Source organism: Anabrus simplex, chromosome 7 (genome assembly GCF_040414725.1).
Source record: "Anabrus simplex isolate iqAnaSimp1 chromosome 7, ASM4041472v1, whole genome shotgun sequence".
Lineage (NCBI taxonomy): Eukaryota > Metazoa > Arthropoda > Insecta > Orthoptera > Tettigoniidae > Anabrus > Anabrus simplex.
The window spans coordinates 337643633-337664089 of record NC_090271.1 but is presented as its reverse complement, the minus strand read 5'-3'; the positions used below and the strand labels follow the sequence as shown (position 1 = coordinate 337664089).

Here is a 20457-nt window from a genome sequence, read left to right as displayed (position 1 = left end):
AAAATACATCTAATGGTGCAGTAGTTTTCACACTTGTCAGCACCAGCTTTCTTGGGAATAGGTATAACAACATTTTGCCAAAAATTGGATGGAACTTTTCCTTACACATCTTACACGCTAAATGGAATTACCTCCCCATGCTGGTTTCTCGTAAGGCACTCAGTAATTCAAAGGGAATGTCATCAATTCCAGGTGCCTTGTTCCTACTTAGGTCTCTCAAAGCTGTGCCAAATTCTGACCTCAAAATTGTGTCTTCCATTTCATCAGCATCAACAGCCTCTTCTTGTTCCAGAACCAAATCATGTACATCTTTACCCCGATATAACTGTTGGATATGTTCCTACCATCTTTCTGCTTTGTCTTCTTTCCCTAGAAGTGGCTTTCCATCTGAGCTCTTAATATTCATACACCTAGTTTTTAATTCTCCAAAGGTTTCCTTGATTTCTTGTAAGCATCTACCTTTCCTGGGGCCATACAAGCTTCAACATCCTTGCATTTCTCCTTCATCCATTCTTTCTTAGCTGTCCTGCACTTCCTATCCACTTCATTTTTTAATTGCCTGTCTTCCTTTCTGCCCTCTTCATTCTTTTGTGTTCTTATACTTTCGTCGTTCAATACTCAGGTCTAGTATCTCCTGAGTTATTCACTGATTCTTAGTTGATCTTTTCTTTCTTCCTAACATTTCTTCAGAAGCCCTAGAGACCTCATTCCTCATGACTGTCTTCCTCTATTTCATTTCCTTCAGCCTTTTCATTCAGTCCTTGTGCAACATGTTCCTTGAAACAATCCCTCACACTCTTTTCTTTCAACTTATCTAGATCCCATCTCCTTGTATTCCTTCCTTTCTCTAATTTCTTCAACTTCAGATAACATTTCATGACCAACAAGTGGTAGACCGAGTCCACATCTGCTCCTCGGAAAGTTTTGCAGTCCAACACCTGGTTTCTGAATCTCCGCCTAATCATAATGAAGTCCAATTGATACCTTCTGGTGTCTCCAGGTCTCGTCCACGTATACAGCCATCGTTTGTGGTGTTTGAACCAGGTATTGGCAAGGACTAAATTATGATCAGTGCAGATTCAAGCAGCTGATTTCCTCTTTCATTCCTTTGTCCCAATCCGAATTTTCCTACTGTTTCACCTTTTACATATTGTATTAAATCTTCTACCTCTTCATATATTCTTTCGATTTCCTCATCATCCGCTGAACTCGTGGGCATATAGACCTCCACTATTTTGGTGGTCATTGGTTTGGTGTCTATCTTGACAACAATAATCCTTTCACTATGCACGTCGTAGTAGCTTACCTGCTGCCCTATTTTCTTATTCATTATTACACCAACTCCTGCACTTCCACTGTTTGATTTTGTGTTGATAATTCGGTAGTCGCCTGACCAAAAATCCTGTTCCTCCTGCTGATGTACTTCACTTATACCAACTAAATCTAATTTTAGTCTATCCATCTCCCTTTTCAGATTCTCTAACCTACCACAACGATTCAAACTTCTAACATTCCACACTCCGACTCGCAGAATGTCAGTATCCATCTTTCTGATGATCACCCCCTCTCGTGTAGTCCCGACCCGGATTTCCAAATGGGGGATTATTTTACCTCCGGAATATTTTACCCGGGAGGAAGCCGTCATCAGTACATCATCCATACAGAGAGAGCTGCATATCCTCGTGAGTTAGTTATGGCTGTAGTTTACCGTTGCTTACAGCCGTGTAGCAGTATCAACACAGCCAAGCCATGTTGAGTATTAATACAAGGCCGTATCAGTCAATCATCCAGACTGCCACCCTTGCAACTTCCAAAAGGCTGCTACCCCACTTTCGATGAACCATTCGTTAGTGTGGTCTCTCAACAGATACCCATCCGATATGGTTGCACCTGCGGCTCGGCTATCTGCTTTATTGGGACACGCAAGCCTCCCCACCGCGGCAAAGGTCACATGGTTCGCAGGAGACGTCCTCCAATCTCTCTGTATATACAGTTAATTCTAAGTCGTTGGGACGCTAAAATTGGACTTTGAATTACATGATTTTGAATTAACCGCCACCAACTTGAAATTCAGAAATGCCAACCCTTGCTGCATCACAAAATATTCGAAGATCCTTTAATGCATGCAATCACCGTGATTCACAGTTAAACCTTTCAAATGCCCTGGGGAAAAACAAAAAAAAATTCTGAAATGTATCCAACAAGGTGCATTTATTGAAATAATGCTCTAGGATAACACCATACACTGTCAAACGTAACCTGACACCCAGAAAAAATAAAACACGATTCAAAGACAAAGAGTAATCTACTGCATATGCATGACGCATAACGTATTTGATTAAAGTACAGTATAAAACACTTGCACAGGGAAGCCAAACTGGAAACACATGACACCAACAAAACAAACTTTAAAAATCCAGACATATATTTAACACAAATATGAAGAATAATAAATAATTTTGTACAGTACCTGATAAGTTCCCAAATGTTTCATGGACCAGTAGGGTTTTTTTTGGTCACACATTAGACTTATTGCCTTTAAAGAAAGAATGTATGAGAGGTTCCTTCATGTTTTTTTATAAACACTGGCTACGAACTGCTTAGCGTCGTCAGCATCACTTGCACTTATCACAGAATCCAACCAGGCTAGAGCGGCAAGTACATAATTTTTTGATGGAATAGTTGCTGCCTGCGCCATATCAGCTGTAACTGCATCTCCCTCTGGTGTCACATGATCACAGCCGATCATCATGCCGGGGTCCCGCTCTTCTGGAGTATTCTTCGCACGGTCTATGGCGATGTATTCGGAGAAATTTATACCGACATCAGACTTTTGCCGTAACTCCTCCCATTCATCTTCATTGTCGTATTCTTCTTCTCCTTCTTCTACTTCATTTAACGAACCAAAACCACACTTGACAAAGCAGTTCTTGATTGTCGATGAAGGAATAGCGTCCTAGGCAACTGTCACACTCTGCATTGCATCAATCACATTCCACTTGCGTATTTCTCCCGCCGGAATATGTCTAGCAGCTTCACGGAGAAAGTAAAGCACCAGTCGCTTTCTGTAGGCATATTTCAGAGATGAAATTATACCTTGATCTAGGGGCTGCAAGTAGCTCGTAGTGTTGGCCAGCAGAAAAAAAAGACGCACATGTCTTAAAATGAAGTTATGTTTGTGTGCAGAGCACTGATCCAACAACAGAAGTATTTTTCTGTCCTGGCATTCTATTTTGCGCTCAATGCATACCAAACACTCCTCAAAAATTTTGCCTGTCATCCAGGAATTTTTAGACGACTTGTATTTGCACGGAAAGTGCCTGATGCCCTTAAAACATCATGTTTCTGGAACTTGCCTATGACGAGGGGAGCAAATCTCTTGCTTCCGTCCGCATTGCAACACAGAAGAACTGTGACCCTATCCTTGTAAGATTTCCCGCCATGGCACTTCTCTCCTTTAAAACCATAAGTCCATTTGCGCTCGGCATTAAAAAACAATGCAGTCTCATCGGCGTTGAAGATATTGTTCAGTGCATACAAATTGATTATGTGAGCCACGATTTCTTGGGAAACTGTTTGAATCGTTAGTGTTGATTCTGCTTCTCCGCATTCTGCCTGCCACGTGATATTGTGCCATTCCTCAAAACTTTGAAGCCACCCGTTTGAACACTGAATCTCAAGCCCCATCTTTAGCACCAGTTAATTCGCCTTCCCTTTAATAATCTCGCCATCAACAGGGATATTGTTCGCTCAAACATGCTGAAACCACTTGATCACTTCCACTTCCAAATCAGAGTGTTTAGCTCCTTGAATGCGCATTCACTTTGCTATATTTACACCCTGCATTTTTTGAGCTTCTATGCTCTCACGATTTTTTTTCAATGTTGAAAGCGTGGACACCAGAATTCCAAAGTCTTTAGCTGTTTCAGTTTTCGATTTTTGTCCGTTGTCGACCTCCCTTAAAATTTTCATTTTCTCGCTCAGTGTCTTAGAAGAGTACTGACGCTTAGCCATCTGGCAACAAAAAAGAAATACACGTGCCCAAAACTAAAATACTGTAACAATAAACTAAAACACAGTGTTAATAAAATACAATAACTTCGAAGTTTATAAATGCACACTCAAACTTAAAGTAAAATTAGTAACTACAAGAATTCAAAAGAACGATTTCACTAGAACTTGGCAACTCTGAAGTATGCTGTAGGCACATCAAAGTCAAAGTTCGGGAAAATACCCCTGCATGTTCCAGAAGACGTTCTATCATGACGCAGAGAATTTTGCATTCAAATTACGCCGTAAAATATTATTTTTAACAAAATAAAGGACATTTTCAAATTAAAAGAGTGAATTTCAATACTGGGACCGACATTGTTCTTCAAATTACCAATAACATGCAAAACCGTACCTCGTGTTTCCAGGAACGACAGAGGCAGCATTTTGAATTATCGAGGTTCTACTGTACGTATATAAGTTAATGATAAATGGTATTGAAGTCACTACAAAGGGTCACTACTCATGTTCAGGATAAATGTTATTACCTGTCGCAACCCGAAGTTCCAGGACGCCTCCTTGCAGCGAGAGGGAGAAGAAACTGCGCCCGTCTCGTTGACCCGCGTACAGGAGAAGACCTCTATCGCTGAGTGGTCGAACCTCTAGGTCTATACAGGTCTGGTGGTAGTGAAGGTCAATGCTGGGCAGCATCAGAAATGAGCGTTGCCCTGAGAACCTTATGTCTGACAGTGACTCATCTATAAACAAAACACTTTTATTGTATTATCACTCAGAATTAGGTAAGAAATATCAAAGGAGGAAAATATAGAGATTTACTATCTAATAAAGAACACCTCAAGACAGGTTAATATGCAGAATTTTGGAGAAGATTTGAAAACAAAATCAACAACCTGTTTGGATAAAAGAAATAAAAGAAGACATGAAAGAATTAGACATAACACTGGAGTATTTAAAGAATAAATCAAACAAAGTAAATAAATTGTAGATTCCTACCAAAAATTGATAAAAGAGAAACAACTAAAAAGGTATTTTCAGAAGAAGAATGAAAACGAAGATCAGATAGAATGAAGAAATACTGGAGGAACAGAAAGGAAGAAAACCATAAAACATCACAGAAGACCAGACAAAACTTGACTACAGTGGTCCAATGCGGCCATAAAAGCACAATAATAATAATAAACATGCAGACAACAAGCAATTCCAAGTCAATTATGAGAATGATTTTTAATTACTCTCATTTTATCTTCTTGGGCTTTAAGTCCCTCCCCTAGAATTAGATGCATATCAAGTTTTCTTCTTTACTTTTCTGAGATTATTTTCTTCAACTATTTATGTAGAACTGATCACTCGGTAAGGTTTCTCCTTAAAGACATCTCAGGATAAAGTGAGAGAGTGAGTGAAGGAAAGTGTTTTGATGGGTCTATTAGTATTAGTCGAGAGGCATTTACATTTCAGTTTTCTTCAGGATACAAATCTGAGCTTACAAAATTGTGAATTTGATAAAGAGATAGTGATTTTATTACATCTTTCATACAAATTACTAACGTCTTTGATCTACAGTATCCAGACACCCATCTGTACATGTAAACTAGATCCTAGACGTCACGGTAAAAGAACTCCGCGGGCTCGACGAAAGATGTTCACTGCTACAAGATACCTGCAGAGTGGTTGGAGCAAGGAGGGGGACATTGGTTACACATCGAGCCCCAGTCGACTGTCATGGAAATACAGCTTATAAATCTCATGTTTATCCCGTATTGGCTCAACACAACTAAGGTTAAGTTATGAGTAGGTTCCCACCTTCCAATACTTACCAATTTCTGTATAATAGGTTTATTAATTACATAATATAAACCATCTTAATCTCTAGTACATGTTTCGTTCCAATTATGGAACATCTTCAGCTAAAATTTGACAAAATGGCAAGACAATTAAAACACATTGATGTTATTATGATACAAAAGCTAAAAGATATGACAGAATGGCACGAAGATTAAAACATATGATTATGATGATGAAATGAAAGTTCATTCATGTTGGTTAAAAATTCAACAAGTCAGTGTTCAAGTGACGAAGTGAAATCGGCGATAAGGTTCTTCTTTATGTTGGAGACGTGTACATTTTGTTAATCTTGAAGATAAATTGGAGAAATACAAGATTTTCTTAACGTATGTTTATCGGGGGAACTCTTGATAAACCACAACTCAACTTCAACTACGGTTGTTTTATCAAGAGTTCCCCCGATAAACATACGTTAAGAAAATCTTGTATTTCTCCAATTTATCTTCAAGATTAACAAAATGTACACGTCTCCAACATAAAGAAGAACCTTATCGCCGATTTCACTTCGTCACTTGAACACTGACTTGTTGAATTTTTAACCAACATGAATGAACTTTCATTTCATCGTCATAATCATATGTTTTAATCTTCGTGCCATTCTGTCATATCTTTTAGCTTTTGTATCATAATAACATCAATGTGTTTGAATTGTCTTGCCATTTTGTCAAATTTTAGCTGAAGATGTTCCATAATCGGACCGAAACATGTACTAGAGATTAAGATGGTTTATATTATGTAATTAATAAACCTATTATACAGAAATTGGTAAGTATTGGAAGGTGGGAACCTACTCATAACTTAACCTTAGTTGTCATGGAAATGGTAAGAAAATGGGAAATACAAAAAATAAATAACGGCTGAATAGGACAGGTGTTGACGAACAGACCGTCGAGCATTGAAGAGGACGGTATGAGAAAATCACGTTACATAATGTCAGTCGCCCTCCTTGTGCAACTAGCACCATACAATGTGCCGGGAGAAAGGAGGACTTGGGTTCAAGTTCATACACAAACCACACATTTTGGTAGTGAACGTTAAGCATAAAGAGCACCGCGACTGGTTTGTGGAAGAGCTCTTTTTGTGTCAAATGTCAGCCTGTACAGTGGCTAACATGAAATTTGTCAGAGGTGGGATGAAAAAGTGTGGGTACTATTTATGGAATGGTCTTGGTCCTTTCATAATGATATAGAGCACATCAAAAAGCCAGAAGGATACAAGGATGTTCTCTACAGTAGAAAAACTGTCTGAAAATGATCACCAAATGTTTCAATGTGTTAATGCTCCAGCCATAAAGCAAGGTCTATTCACGAGCAATTTATGGGCAATAACTTTCCAGAAATGCAGTGGCCAGCCCAGAGCATATCTAACACCTCCGAGATAATCTAGAACGATGACTCCGGTTGAAACCCCAACGACCCACACTACTAACTACACTTTCTATAAGAGCAACCATTCACCCGGACAAGTTCTGAATCCGCCTTCTGGTAGACAGTTTCCTCCTGCAGAGTTCCAGCTGCAATGAAGCTATGTCCCCTACTGGGTGGTATATCGAGATGACAGCTTCAAGTAGGTGTCTAGATAGTGTATTTACTAAGATAAAGAGTTCTGTTTTATCAATGCTATAATGGTAAATGAATTTCCTCATTGGAATGTTTGAATTTCTCAGCAGCTGATTCCTGATCTGAACTGGGTCTGCACATTTGTTAAGGAAGAAGCCTTTCTTTTCTATGTTGACTGAGTTAATATAATCTTTAAGATTTTTCAGCCTGTCAAACCACAAAATACAATACAATGGCAACACAACACTATATTACAACACACCAGTAACAGAACATATTAATAACAGAATGAGCTATTTCATACTAAAAGAACATCCTCAGATTCTATCAAAACATTTTCAAACATGCGAATACAGTAGAAATCCATTACAGTGAGAATTCATAACGGCGAAAATTTTACTTGCTATAACGGATTGTCGTTCTATCCAATTTTTCGTAAAATTTGGGGAAAATCCCATGCACATTAAAATTGGTATGAAACAGCAATCAGTTTGTTCAAAAACCTGCATTTATGTGGATGATATCCACACTATGGCTTACTCGTTTGTTATTTTTCGAAATCTGATTTCATTCTGAAAAAATTATATCACTCCAGAGGCCTCTGTGGCATACGTTCCAGGTTTCTTCTTCAGACAGCATCATCTAACCTAACCGTATATGTATCAAGAAAACATATTTCAAGCGCACATAGAGAAATGACAACCCCCTTGCTACAAATTTACATGGGAACAGCATTTCTGAAATTTTACTAGACGTGAGAAAATTGAAACTATCCTCTGAAATCAGTGATGTACTCTGCCATATCTTGAGGTGTTCTCGTCTTTCATTTCTGATCTTCTTTACGGAACAGCAGTTGACGAGTATTACTGATAGACTCCAACATCGTTTTCCATTTCTTTTTCGAGTTGCATTATGTCGCACTGACACAGATAGGTCTTATGGCAACAATGGGATAGGAAAGGCCTAGGAGTGGAGAGTGGCTGTGGCCTTAATTAAGGTACAGCCCCAGCATTTACCTGGTGTGAACATGGGAAACCACGGAAAATCATCTTCAGAGCTGCCGACAGTGGGGTTCGAACCCACTATAATTTTCACACTTCTTCCTATTTCCTTTTTTGAACAGTGGTATAATGCTTCCTTGTTGCCAATCTTCAGGTACGGTATCCTTTCATCCTCCCATATGGCAGTGAGGGTTCGGTATAGCCACTGCAGTCCAATGCTTCCTGCTGCCTTAATCATATCAGCACTGAATTCGTCTTTTCCACTTGCTTTACCTTTGGCCATTGCTTTCACTGCCCTTTCAAGTTCCAACCATGTTATCGGGTTCTCTTCTTTTTCTCCGTCTATTATTTCCATTTTCTTATCTCCTCCTTCCTCCGAGCAGTCATCCTGGTTATAAAGTTTTTCAAAATACTTTGCCATCACCTTCTGAAGACCCTTTTCGTCATGTACTATGGATCCATCTTCTCTCTCTAATGCCTTGATTTTTTCTTGATTTATTCTTTTTGATTTTATTACTCTGTATAATAGTTTCTGATTTCCTTGACTATCTTGCTCAATTTCGTTGGTAAACGCTCTCCAACATTTCTCCTTTTCTTCCTTGATACTCGTCTTTACTTGTAGTTTCAATCTTTTGTATTCCACATGTAACCTTTCTCATCCCTCTGATAGGTTTTTTGCTTTCCCTTATCCATTTCTTTCTTCACCTTGTTCGTTTCTTTTATTTCCTTTTTTATTTTGTCTGTTCACCACCGTGTCTCCTTTCCCTTAACCTTTGCTTTTGTTTTCCCGCATACCTCAATTGCTGCTTCCACAAATGTCTGTCTTAAATTGTCCCACTCTTCTTCTCCACTTCATATTTCCGTGTTAGGCAACTTCGTTTTTATACAATCTCAGAATGCCATTCTTTTATCCTCCTCCTCCAATTCCCAAATCCTGATATTTGGTTTCTTCTTCAATACAATGTTTGGGATTTTTACTTGTTTTAATTCCACAATGATCACCTTCCATATATTTACTGGGGATTATCTTTATTCATGATTTATCTTCCCCATTCTCGGTCTGTTATTATAAAATCGATGAGTGTTCCATACTGTCCATCCCAACTATATCGGCTCATCTTATGGCTATTCCTCTTCACAAACCATGTGTTCTTTATTATCAGGTTATTTCTGATACAAAAGTCCAACAGTTTCTGTCCATCTTCATTTCTCTCCCCATAGCCATGTGTGCCCAGAACATTCTCATATTCTATCAGTTCCCACATGAGCATTCAGATCTCCCATTATCATGATCCCATCTCCAACAATATGTGTTTCCAGTTCATTGAGGAACTCTTCTTTTTCATTCCATGCTACATCCTGTCTGTGGAGATTACACCTGCACTATCTTCAGTAGTTCCTCGTTGACATGTATATGCATTATTATGATTCTTTCATTTACATACTCAACTTCAGCTATTGGTTCGACATTCTGATTCACTATAAATCCCATCATAGCGGACTTTCAAACGTACACAGCAAAACCGCTGTACAAATATGGGCCTGGAAATTCATACATACACAGATATCATGCTCTCAAGTGTGGTAAGAAGGAATTTTATTTGCTAGAAATTTGTTCAAATTTCCAAATGATACTTTACAAGAAGTGTGAAAAAATGCCCACCCCCTGCCATACTGCGAATTTTGCTCATCGTCTCATTGCGTTCTGACCACTCAAAAGTGCTGTGTTCTATGCAACATTTGACAAACATGCACAATTCTTCCACCAATAACTTCAAGTACCCCTACATAAAAAAGAACCAAAGGGTTAGATCAGGTGGGCATGGAGGCCATACAATTGGTCCATTATCACCTATCCAGAGATCAGGATGATGTGGATTAAGGTGCTCACAGGCACAAAGTAAAAAATTTTCAGGAGCATCCCTTGACTGCGTGTTAGTAACAAGTCTTTGAAAAATAGTCTCATATCTCAGAAATTACAAAATATTGGACCCATGATAATTTAACCTATCCATTTTCACTTTCACTACATATGAGGAATCCCACTCTAAAATGTTGCCGTGTATTTTTTTAAAACACTGTATGTACAATATTGTGTACATTGTGTAACATAGTCAATGATTATGAATGGATGATATCATGAACAAGTCATCATCATCAATCGCTACGGATCTACATTTAGTCGCCCAGGTGGCAGATTCTCTATCTGTTGTTTTCCTAGCCTTTTCTTAAATGATTGCAAAGAAATTGGAAATTTATTGAACATCTCCCTTGGTAAGCTATTCCAATCCCTAACTCCCCTTCCTATAAACAAATATTTGCCCCAATTTGTCCTCTTGAATTCCAGCTTTATCTTCATGTTGTGATGTTTCCTACTTTTAAACACACCACTCAAACTTATTCATCTACTGATGTCATTTCACGCCATCTCTCCACTGACAGCTCGGAACATACCACTTCCTCGAGCAGCTTGTCTCCTTTCTCCCAAGTCTTCCCAGCCCAAACTTGGCAACATTTTTGTAATGCTACTCTTTTGTCGAAAATCACCAAGTATAAATTGAGCTGCTTTTCTTCGGATTTTTTCCAGTTCTTGAATCAAGTAATCCTGGTGAGGGTCCCATACACTGGAACCATACTCTAGTTGGGGTCTTACCAGAGACTTATATGCCCTCTCCTTTACATCCTTAATACAACCCCTAAACACCCTCATAACCACGTGCAGACATCTGTACCCTTTATTTACACTTCCATTTATATGATTACCCCAATGAAGATAATCCTTATATTAACACCTAGGTACTTAGAATCATCGCTAAAAGGATTAAACACCATCAATGCAGTAATTAAAACTGAGAGTATTTTTCCTATTTGTGAAATATACAACCTGACTTTTAACCCTGTTTATCATCATACCATTGCCTGCTGTCCATCTCACAACATTATCGAGGTCATTTTGCAGTTGCTCGCAATCTTTTAATTTATTTATTACTCTGTACAAAATAACATCATCTGCAAAAAGCCTTATCCCTGATTCCACTCCTTTACTCATATCATTTATATATATAAGAAATCATAAAGTTCCAATAATACTGCCTTGAGGAATTCCCCTCTTAATTTTTACAGGGACAGATAAAGCTTCGCCTACTCTAATTCTCTGAGTTCTATTTCCTAGAAATATAGCCACCCATTCAGTCAGTCTTTTTTCTAGTCCAATTGCACTCATTTTTGCCAGTAGTCTCCCTTGACCCACCCTATCAAATGCTTTAGACAGGTCAATCGTGATACAGTCCAATTGACCTCCTGAATCCAGGACATCTCCTGTATCTTGCTGGAATCCTACAAGTTGAGCCTCAGTGGAATAACCCTTCCTAAAATCGAACTGCCTTCTATCGAACCAGTTATTAATTTCGCAAACATGTCTAATATAATCAGAAAGAATGCCTTCCCAAAGCTTACATGCAATGTATTGCAAACTGACTGGTCTGTAATTTTCAGCTTTATGTATATTATCCTATCCTCTACACACAGGAGCTACTATAATAACTCTACTTTCATTTGGTATAGCTCCTTCATGCAAACAATAATCAAATAAGTACTTCAGATATGGTACTATATCCCAGCCCATTGTCTTTAGTATATCCTCAGAAATCTTATCAATTCCAGCCGCTCTTCTAGTTTTCAACCCTTTGTATCTTACTGTAAATGTCATTGTTATCATACGTAAATTTTAATACTTCTTTAGTATTAGTCTCCTCCTCTATCTGGACATTGTCCTTGTAACCAACAATCTTTACATACTGCTGACCGAATACTTCTGCCTTTTGAAGATCCTCACATACACACTCCCCTTGTTCATTAATTATTCCTGGAATGTCCTTCTTGGAACCTGTTTCTGCCTTAAAGTACCTATACATACTCTTCCATTTTTCACTAAAATTTTTATGACTGCCCATTATGCTTGCCATCATGTTGTCCTTAGCTGACTTCTTTGCTAGATTCAATTTTCTAGTAAGTTCCTTCAATATCTCCTTACTTCCACAGCCATTTCTAACTCTATTTCTTTCCAACCTGCACCTCCTTCTTAGTCTCTTTACTTCTCTGTTATAATATAGTGGATCTTTACCATTCCTTAGCACCTTTAAAGGTACAAACCTGTTTTCACATTCCTCAACAATTGCTTTAAATCCATCCCAGAGTCTGTTTACATTTTTATTTACCGTTTTCCACCAATCATAGTTGCTTATTAAAAACTCCCTCGTGCCTGTTTTATCAGCCATATGGTACTGCCCAAACTATATGAATACTAATAAAAGTCTGTGTTTGGGACCTTAATTAAAGGATTAAAAAATATGTAGTCATCATCATCATTATCTTAATTTCCTGTTTCCAGTTTCCCGGGTCGTGTTGTGAATCAAGGACCTCCATCGCTGCCTGTCTCTCCACCACTCTTCTCCTTTTTTAAGTACATCTTGTGGTTTTTCTCCCCTCTTCTCTATGCACTCTCACCCTGAATCTGTCCACCTCTTTCGGGGTCTTCCACTTTAGCTTTGTTGTTTCTATCCTGTCTTGAAGTTTCAAGATTCCTGTCCTTTTCCTTATCTCTTTATTTCTAATTCTATCCTTTCTGGTCTTGCCCTGGATACCTCTTAGGAATTTCATCTCCGCTGCCTGTATTCTACTCTCCTCTTGTTTTCTTGTAGTCCACGATCCAGCTGCATGGGTTAGTACGGGTTCATAATAGGTAGAATATAATACTCTGTTACATTTCTTTGGGACATCTTGGTTCCACAAAATACCCCTTACACTCTGGTAGAAGCTGTTTGCTTGTTTTCTTTTCCCAGTTTCCTCGGTTATCTTTCCACCTTCTGTGATCACACTTTCCAAGTACTTGAAACTTTTAACCACTTCCAGAATTTTACCATTCAGTTTTATCTTTTCTCTTCCTTCCTTCCTTCCTTCCTTCCTTCCTTCCTTCCTTCCTTCCTTCCTTCCTTCCTTCCTTCCTTCCCCTTGTCATCACTATTGTTTTACTTTTCTCTTGATTCCATACATCTACTTGTTTTTGTTTTATTTTTAATGAGTTAACAACTGCTATCGGCCATGTTATTTAAACATTTATTATGAAAAACGTGTTATCCTCTTTCATTTGAAATTTTCTGTAGAGAACGGCAGTCGACAGGTATTACTAATAGACTCCATCATCGCCTTCGAATGGCAACGAGAGAGCTCGCAAATGCACATAGTGAGAAAACTATACCGTACCGAAGATGGTCGATCGCATTTTGTGGCAAACGTTTCAGTTTTCTTATTCAAATAGCGTCACCTATCCTAACTTTACCATACTATACGTATGATGAAAACATACTTCCAGCGCTAATAGAGAAATGATAACATTCTCGCTATAAATTGACATGATAATAGCCTTTCCGTAATTTAACCAGACGTGAGAAAACTAACCTTTGAAATCAATGATGCACTCTGCCATACCTTGAGGTGTATCCCATTCTTACTTAATTGCAGTATTTACCATTAAAATTAAATGATCGTTTATTCAGCCTTTATTTTTAACGAGTTAACAACTGTTATCGGGCACATTATTTAAGCACTTATTAAGAGAACATGTTCTCTTTCATTTCGAATTTTCTTTACGGAACAGCAGTCGACGGGGATTACTAATCAACTCCAACACTGCCTTCCAATGTAGATGAGAGAGCTCGCTAGTGGACATAGCGAGGAAACAATACCGAAGGTGATCGATCGTACGCAACATAATAGCTGGGGTGCATAAATATCGGTAACGGAAAGATCGCGCGCTTAATCGCTCGTAATAATGGATGCGTCAGTGATAGGGGTCTCGCTGTAACCAGAGGACTTTTGAAGGGACAGACAAAACATGTTGTTATAACGGGGCTCTTGTTATATGCTGCACTCGCTGTAGTGGACTTCTACTGTAATCTATACAGCCACTGTAGCTCTATTGCTCCTGCTGCTTTACCGCTCTTCATCTTTTGTATGTCTTCCTCTATTTCTAACATCGATATATCTTCTTCTTCTACTTCTTTCCCCATTGTTTCTTCTTCCTCCTTCTCATCTACCTGTTCACTGTATTTAATATTTAGCAATTCTGAGAAGTATTCTTCCCATCTTTTTAGTATGTAATCTCTTTGCATCAATATCTGCCCTGTTTCAGTTTTTACAAATTTTGTATCTTCCCTGTTTCATAAACTATTCTTCACCAAACCATAAAAAAAACTTTTTAAAAACTTTTTAATTCCCTTTATATCCTCCTGTAAAGTTTCTCTTGTTTTACTATTTTCTTACATACCTTTTTGGCTTCTTTATATTTTGCCAATTCTTTATACTATTCCTGTGCATTCCTCTTCCACACTGTTCACGTCATCTTTGGGAATTTCTTTCTTCAGATCCTCTTGAAACTTTTCCCTTATTTCTTTCTCTTTTGACTTCCATTCCTTTATTTTTCTTTCCATTTTTCTATTAACTTCGTTATTTTACCAAGTGTTAATTTGGCTACCACCACTTTATGGTCTCCTTCGAAATCTGCTCTTGACATTGCTGTCACATCTTCCAGTTGTCTACGTTTCTCCCTCTTCACCAGAATAAGATCAATCATTGTCTTTGTCTTTCTATCTCCCCACCCATACCTAGTTTTTTTTTTTTTTTTTTAGTTCTATTTTCTAAACTGCGTATTGCCAACAATTAATCCATTTCTTCTACAAAAATCAATTACCAAATCTCCTTCTTTCTCTTGGTTTCCATAACTATAGGGGCGAATTATCTCTTCTTTTCCCTGTCTGTCTGTTCCAACATGTGCATTCATGTTTCCCATTATTATAACCTCTTTGTCTTCAATACAACTTTCCAGATCTTTCAGAAACTCTTCTAAACACTCATCTGCATTCCCCGATTGAGGTGCATAAACCTGTATAAAATCCTTGATTCCACTCTCAAGCCCAAGTCTAACTTTAATTATCCTGTCGCTGATCTGGTCAATTTTGTCCATAAATTGCGCTAGGTCTGCTCTCAATATAACGTCAACACCATTTGTTGCCATCTTACCTCCACTCCTTATAATCTATACCTTTTCTTCAATTCTTTTTGATGTTTCCCCTTCCATTTTGCATCACTCATTCCCATATCAAAAATATGTGGTGATATGTGATTATGTTTTTACGTGTCCATTGCCGGAAAAACCTTTCATCATCCTAATGTTAACAGACAGGACCGACCGACCGATCCCATCAGCACAGTAACTAAAACTGAGGGGACTTCTCATCTTTGTGAAAGTTTTCACCTTGTTAATCATCATACCACTGTCTGCTATCCATCTCACAATTTTGTCGAGGTCTTTTCGCAGCTGCTTATAAACTTTATTATTTATTACTCCATACAGTAAAACATCATCCGCAAAAAGCCTTATCTGGGATTTCAGTTCCTTACTTGTATCATTCATATATAAGGAAACAGAGTGGTCCAATAACACTGCCTTGCGGGACCCTCCTCTTAATTGTTAGCAGATCAGATGATACTTCTCCTACTTTAATTCTCTCTGTTCTATTGGTGAGAAATTTAGTCACCCATTCATTCACTTTTTTGTTTATTCCAAGAGCCCTCATTTTCCTCAATAATCTTCCATGATGTACCCTGGATAGGTCAACAGTAATACAGCAGTGCAAGTCCATTTGAGCTCCTGAATCTAAAATATTTGCCATATCTTACTGAAATCCTACGAGTTGAGCCTCACATTTATAACTTTTTGTAAACATGAACTGCCTTCTATCAAACACATTAGTAATTCCACTTAACCTCAACTAATCCCACCGCACTACAGCCCTGAAGGGCCTTGGCCTCCCAAGCGACCGCTGCTCAGCCCGAAGGCCTGCAGATTACGAGGTGTCATATGGTCAGCAGGACAAATCCTGTTGGCCGTTATTCTTGGCTTTCTAGACTGGGGCCGCTATCTCATTGTCGGATAGCTCCTCAATTCTAATCACGTAGGCTGAGTGGACCTCGAGCCAGCCCTCAGATCCGGGTAAAAATCCCTGACCTGGCCGGGAATCAAACACGGGGCCTCCAGGTAAGAGGCAGGCACGCTACCCCTACACCACGGGGCCGGCACTAGAAACACAACACAAACATAAAAGGAGGGAAGGACCCAAATGTTCATTATAAGTAATTGAATTGAACAAACAAATGTCAAATCAAGTTATATATAGAAAGGAACATGAATAGTCTCTTCTCTTTTTCTGTATTTATCTGGCTTTCTCCTTATCCCGGACTTTCCACATCGAGACTGACGATCTGTCAAAATGTCCCTTCAACAAGTGCTGAAGCTCGGAAGTAGAAACAAGCTTGTCAGATGTACAGAATTTGGGACTGATGAGGAGAGAAGAAGTAAAGATTGTTCAAGTTCTTTCATCCTTGTCTCCTCTTTCTCTTTCTTCCTCTTCATGTTCCTCTCTTTTTCTACATGATTTGAAACTAATGAGTGAGTCACCTTTATCACAGTGTAGTCCTCCCTTCCCAAGTGGACAGTCACACTCGTAGCCAGTTGGAAGAGGCACACAAGTAGATCCTGAACTGCAGTTGTGTCTCGTCGAGTCGCAAGGATTGTAACGTTGGGCGCACAAGGGTCCAAACCAGTTTTCAGGACATAAGCAGCTGTAACAGCAACAAAATAATCATCTCAGTGTGATGTGTTCACGAAATACTCTCAGTTGCACACACTAGTTTATTAGTACTTGAGCACGAGGAAAAGTTAGCCCTTCCTATGTTAATGTCATTTTAACTAATTTTGACGACACACTCATGTGGAATTAAATTTAAATTCTAACACTGATGATGGACCTTAGTGTCCGAAAACTGGTTATGTTTTAAAAGGAAGTGTTTGCTGATATGACTGTATATGATTAATAATAATAATAATAATAATAATAATAATAATAATAATAATAATAATAAACACTTGTTTATTTACAAATTATTACACAAATTCTATTTACAGACGCACTAATGAACTGCCATCTTGAAACAGTTGACTGGTACAGGAACATGTCGACAGAATCACAAGAGTTCACGGAAGCAACTCTACTCTCACCCACAAGACTCTCTCTTTATATATGTTGCCTGGCCAGGCTAGTAGAAAATATTACATAACATATTTTCTTGTACATTCTAGAGTGCCCAATAGCCTAGTTATAATGTGAAGAACTTTCTACAATTATCTAGTGCCAGAGATATGTTATTCTGGATATTACAGTGTGTTGCACAGTATTTTAGTGGATTATACATCATATATACAGGTAATAATAAATGATATACTATTAATTATGTGTTCTTACATTAAATAATCTCATATTAATATATATACAGCACATGTTTCATGACATAACCTCACAAATAATACGATCATCCGTAAATAATAATAATATTAATACTAATAAATTGATGTAAACACTTCATAGCTGTACCTCAGAAGTCATAATAATAATAATAATAATAATAATAATAATAATAATAATAATAATTAGGGTCCCAGGAATTAACCTGGGAGGAGTCATTGTGGCTCTGGCAAATGGGAGTGAAATGCATCATTGCCAACATCTGCAACATTAATATATTTACTTCAGCAAGAGAATCCAACTAGCTCTTTCACTCCAACTCCAGCATATAACCTACAAGAGGTGCCCCTGTTAAGTCGAGCAACCTAGTGGAAGGTTGGGTAACCAAGCCCAGCGGGAGATTGGGTCAACGAGCCGATCAGTGCTGGGGACTCCAAGGCTCATAAACTTGGCAGTAAAGAGAAGCCAGAAAACATGTTGAAGCAACCTCTAGGGCTAACAACCTCAGTTGCAAGATGGATGTGTATGCATCTAAAACAAATTCAAGTCAAGTAAGCATGATGGCAAAACAATTCAAGAATGCTACCCCAGGGGGTAAGTCTTCGGATAAGTCCCTCGTCGTGAAAACTGCGGCACATAAGTCTCATTCGGATTCTAGGAGAGACTTGACATCATGCAAGAGATGCGTCAGAGCGTGACAATCAGGATCCTGATTTTTATCTTTGAGTATAAGTGTAAAAAGGCTGATGATGCCCTTTTAAAGGGCAAAACATGTCCCTTCAAATTTTAGTTTAATAGGATGTAAATCCTAACTTTGGAAATCGAATTGTATTGAATAGGTTGATCCTAATAAATTTTGATAATATCTTAAACTGATGTACATTTCAATACGGACCAAATATGAAATTTGTAACATGTATCCCAACCAGTCAGAAACTCAGAACCAAATCGAAAACCTTTCTAGCAACATTCAACACAAACTCCCTTACACAAATTGGCAAAGTGAAAACTTTCATCAAAGCCATACATGAAAATCAGATGTTCATAATTGCCCTACAAGAAAAACGTTACACAGATGAAAAGACTTTTGAATCTGGAGGTTACCATTTCTACAAGAGCAGAGCTCAAAAAAGAGTCCTCAATGGATCTATGATGCTTGGAACCGCGTTTGCTGTAAGAACCAAAATCCTTAAATTGGTTGCAAATTTCGAACCAGTAAATGACAGATTATCTGTATTAACAATCAAATGCACCAACAAGACATACAGCCTAGTTAACGCACATGCCTCCGCAAATTACAAGAACAGATCTGATACAGAGGAAATGGGAGATTTCAATGCCCAACTTGGCTGAGAAAAAAGTACAAGAGAATCATTGGAAACTATCCTGCCCACAACCGACCCAATCAAAACGGCAAGAGACTGGTCTCCATTTGTGAAAACCATAACTTGCAGATCATGTTAACCCACTTTCGCCATGTTGCCAGAAAGCAGACAACATGCTGATCTCCTATCCCAACCATCGGAGAGTTCCAAATATATCACCTTGCAATCTCTCGGAAAAACAGTCCTGAGATTATGAATGTTAAGGTTAAAAAGGGTGTAAACATGGTCTCAGACCACTACATGTCTATAATTAAATTTAAACCAGTCCCTGCAAACTCCAACAAGACCCCCCAAAATATTATTCGATTTGATAATGATAAACTCCGACAAAAAGTCACGGAGTTCCAGGAAAAGGCTCAACCGATCGACTGTGACTTTAACAACATCAAAAACTGCCTGATTGAGGCTGCAAAAGAAGTTGCTGAAATCAAAAGAAGCAAGAAACATGCCTGGTGGAATTATACCTGTGTTTCAGTTCTCAAGGAAATGCTCGATGCATGGAAACAATATTATTCAACAAAATCGCAAACTGACTGGGAAACCTACTAAGCCCAACGGGCCCAGACAGCTAAAGTGATCCAAGCTGAGAAATGTAAATATGAAAAGTCACTTATTGAGAAGATCGACCAGAACTTTAAGAGAAATGAAACCAGAGAGTACTATAGAACATTCAAAAGGAAACTTTCGGGCTATAAACTTCCATCGCGATGCTTTCAGCAAAAGGATGGTACGTTGGCGACTTCAAACGAAGAAAACTGTACAATCCTCTCCGACTACTTTAAGAACGTACTAAATAGCGATCAACCCACAAATCCCATCAAGACCGAAGAACCCATACTCAGATACCCAGAATCGAGACCAACCGACAAAGACGAAATCAAGCATCACATTGCCCGTCTCAAAAACAACAAAGCACCTGGAGAAGACTGTCAATGCAGAACTTTGGAAATATGCCCCTGAAGAAGCAGTTGAAATCTTACAGAAACAAACAGAACAAATTTGGAAAGATGAAGTCCTACCCGAAGACTGGAAAACGGTGTTGATCCATCTGTTATACAAAAAAGGCAACATGAAAAACGTCAACAACTACAGAGGAATATCCCTGCTACTGGTAATATACAAAATTCTCTTACTTGCTATCCTGGAGCATTTAGAATCCCAAGACGAGCATCAAATAGGTGAATACCACGGGAGCTGCAGGAAGGATCGTTCAACTGCTGAACAGATCCAGAACCTCAAAACAATCATCAGGCATTGTAATCTCTGGTCAAATTGTACGTGTCAGTCTTTGTAGACTTTA

General features: G+C 38.5%; 1 protein-coding gene across 1 annotated transcript in view; it reads right to left on the bottom strand.

Moving 5' to 3' along the window:
* eys (eyes shut) overlaps nt 1–20457 on the bottom strand; it is a 181633-nt gene that overhangs the window by 58980 nt on the left and 102196 nt on the right. Inside the window, exons 15-16 of the mRNA XM_068228757.1 lie at nt 16929–17092; nt 4539–4748 (exon numbers count right to left, since the gene is read on the bottom strand). Of these exons, the coding sequence (XP_068084858.1) occupies nt 4539–4748; nt 16929–17092 (374 nt within the window). The remainder of the gene's footprint in view (nt 1–4538; nt 4749–16928; nt 17093–20457) is intronic.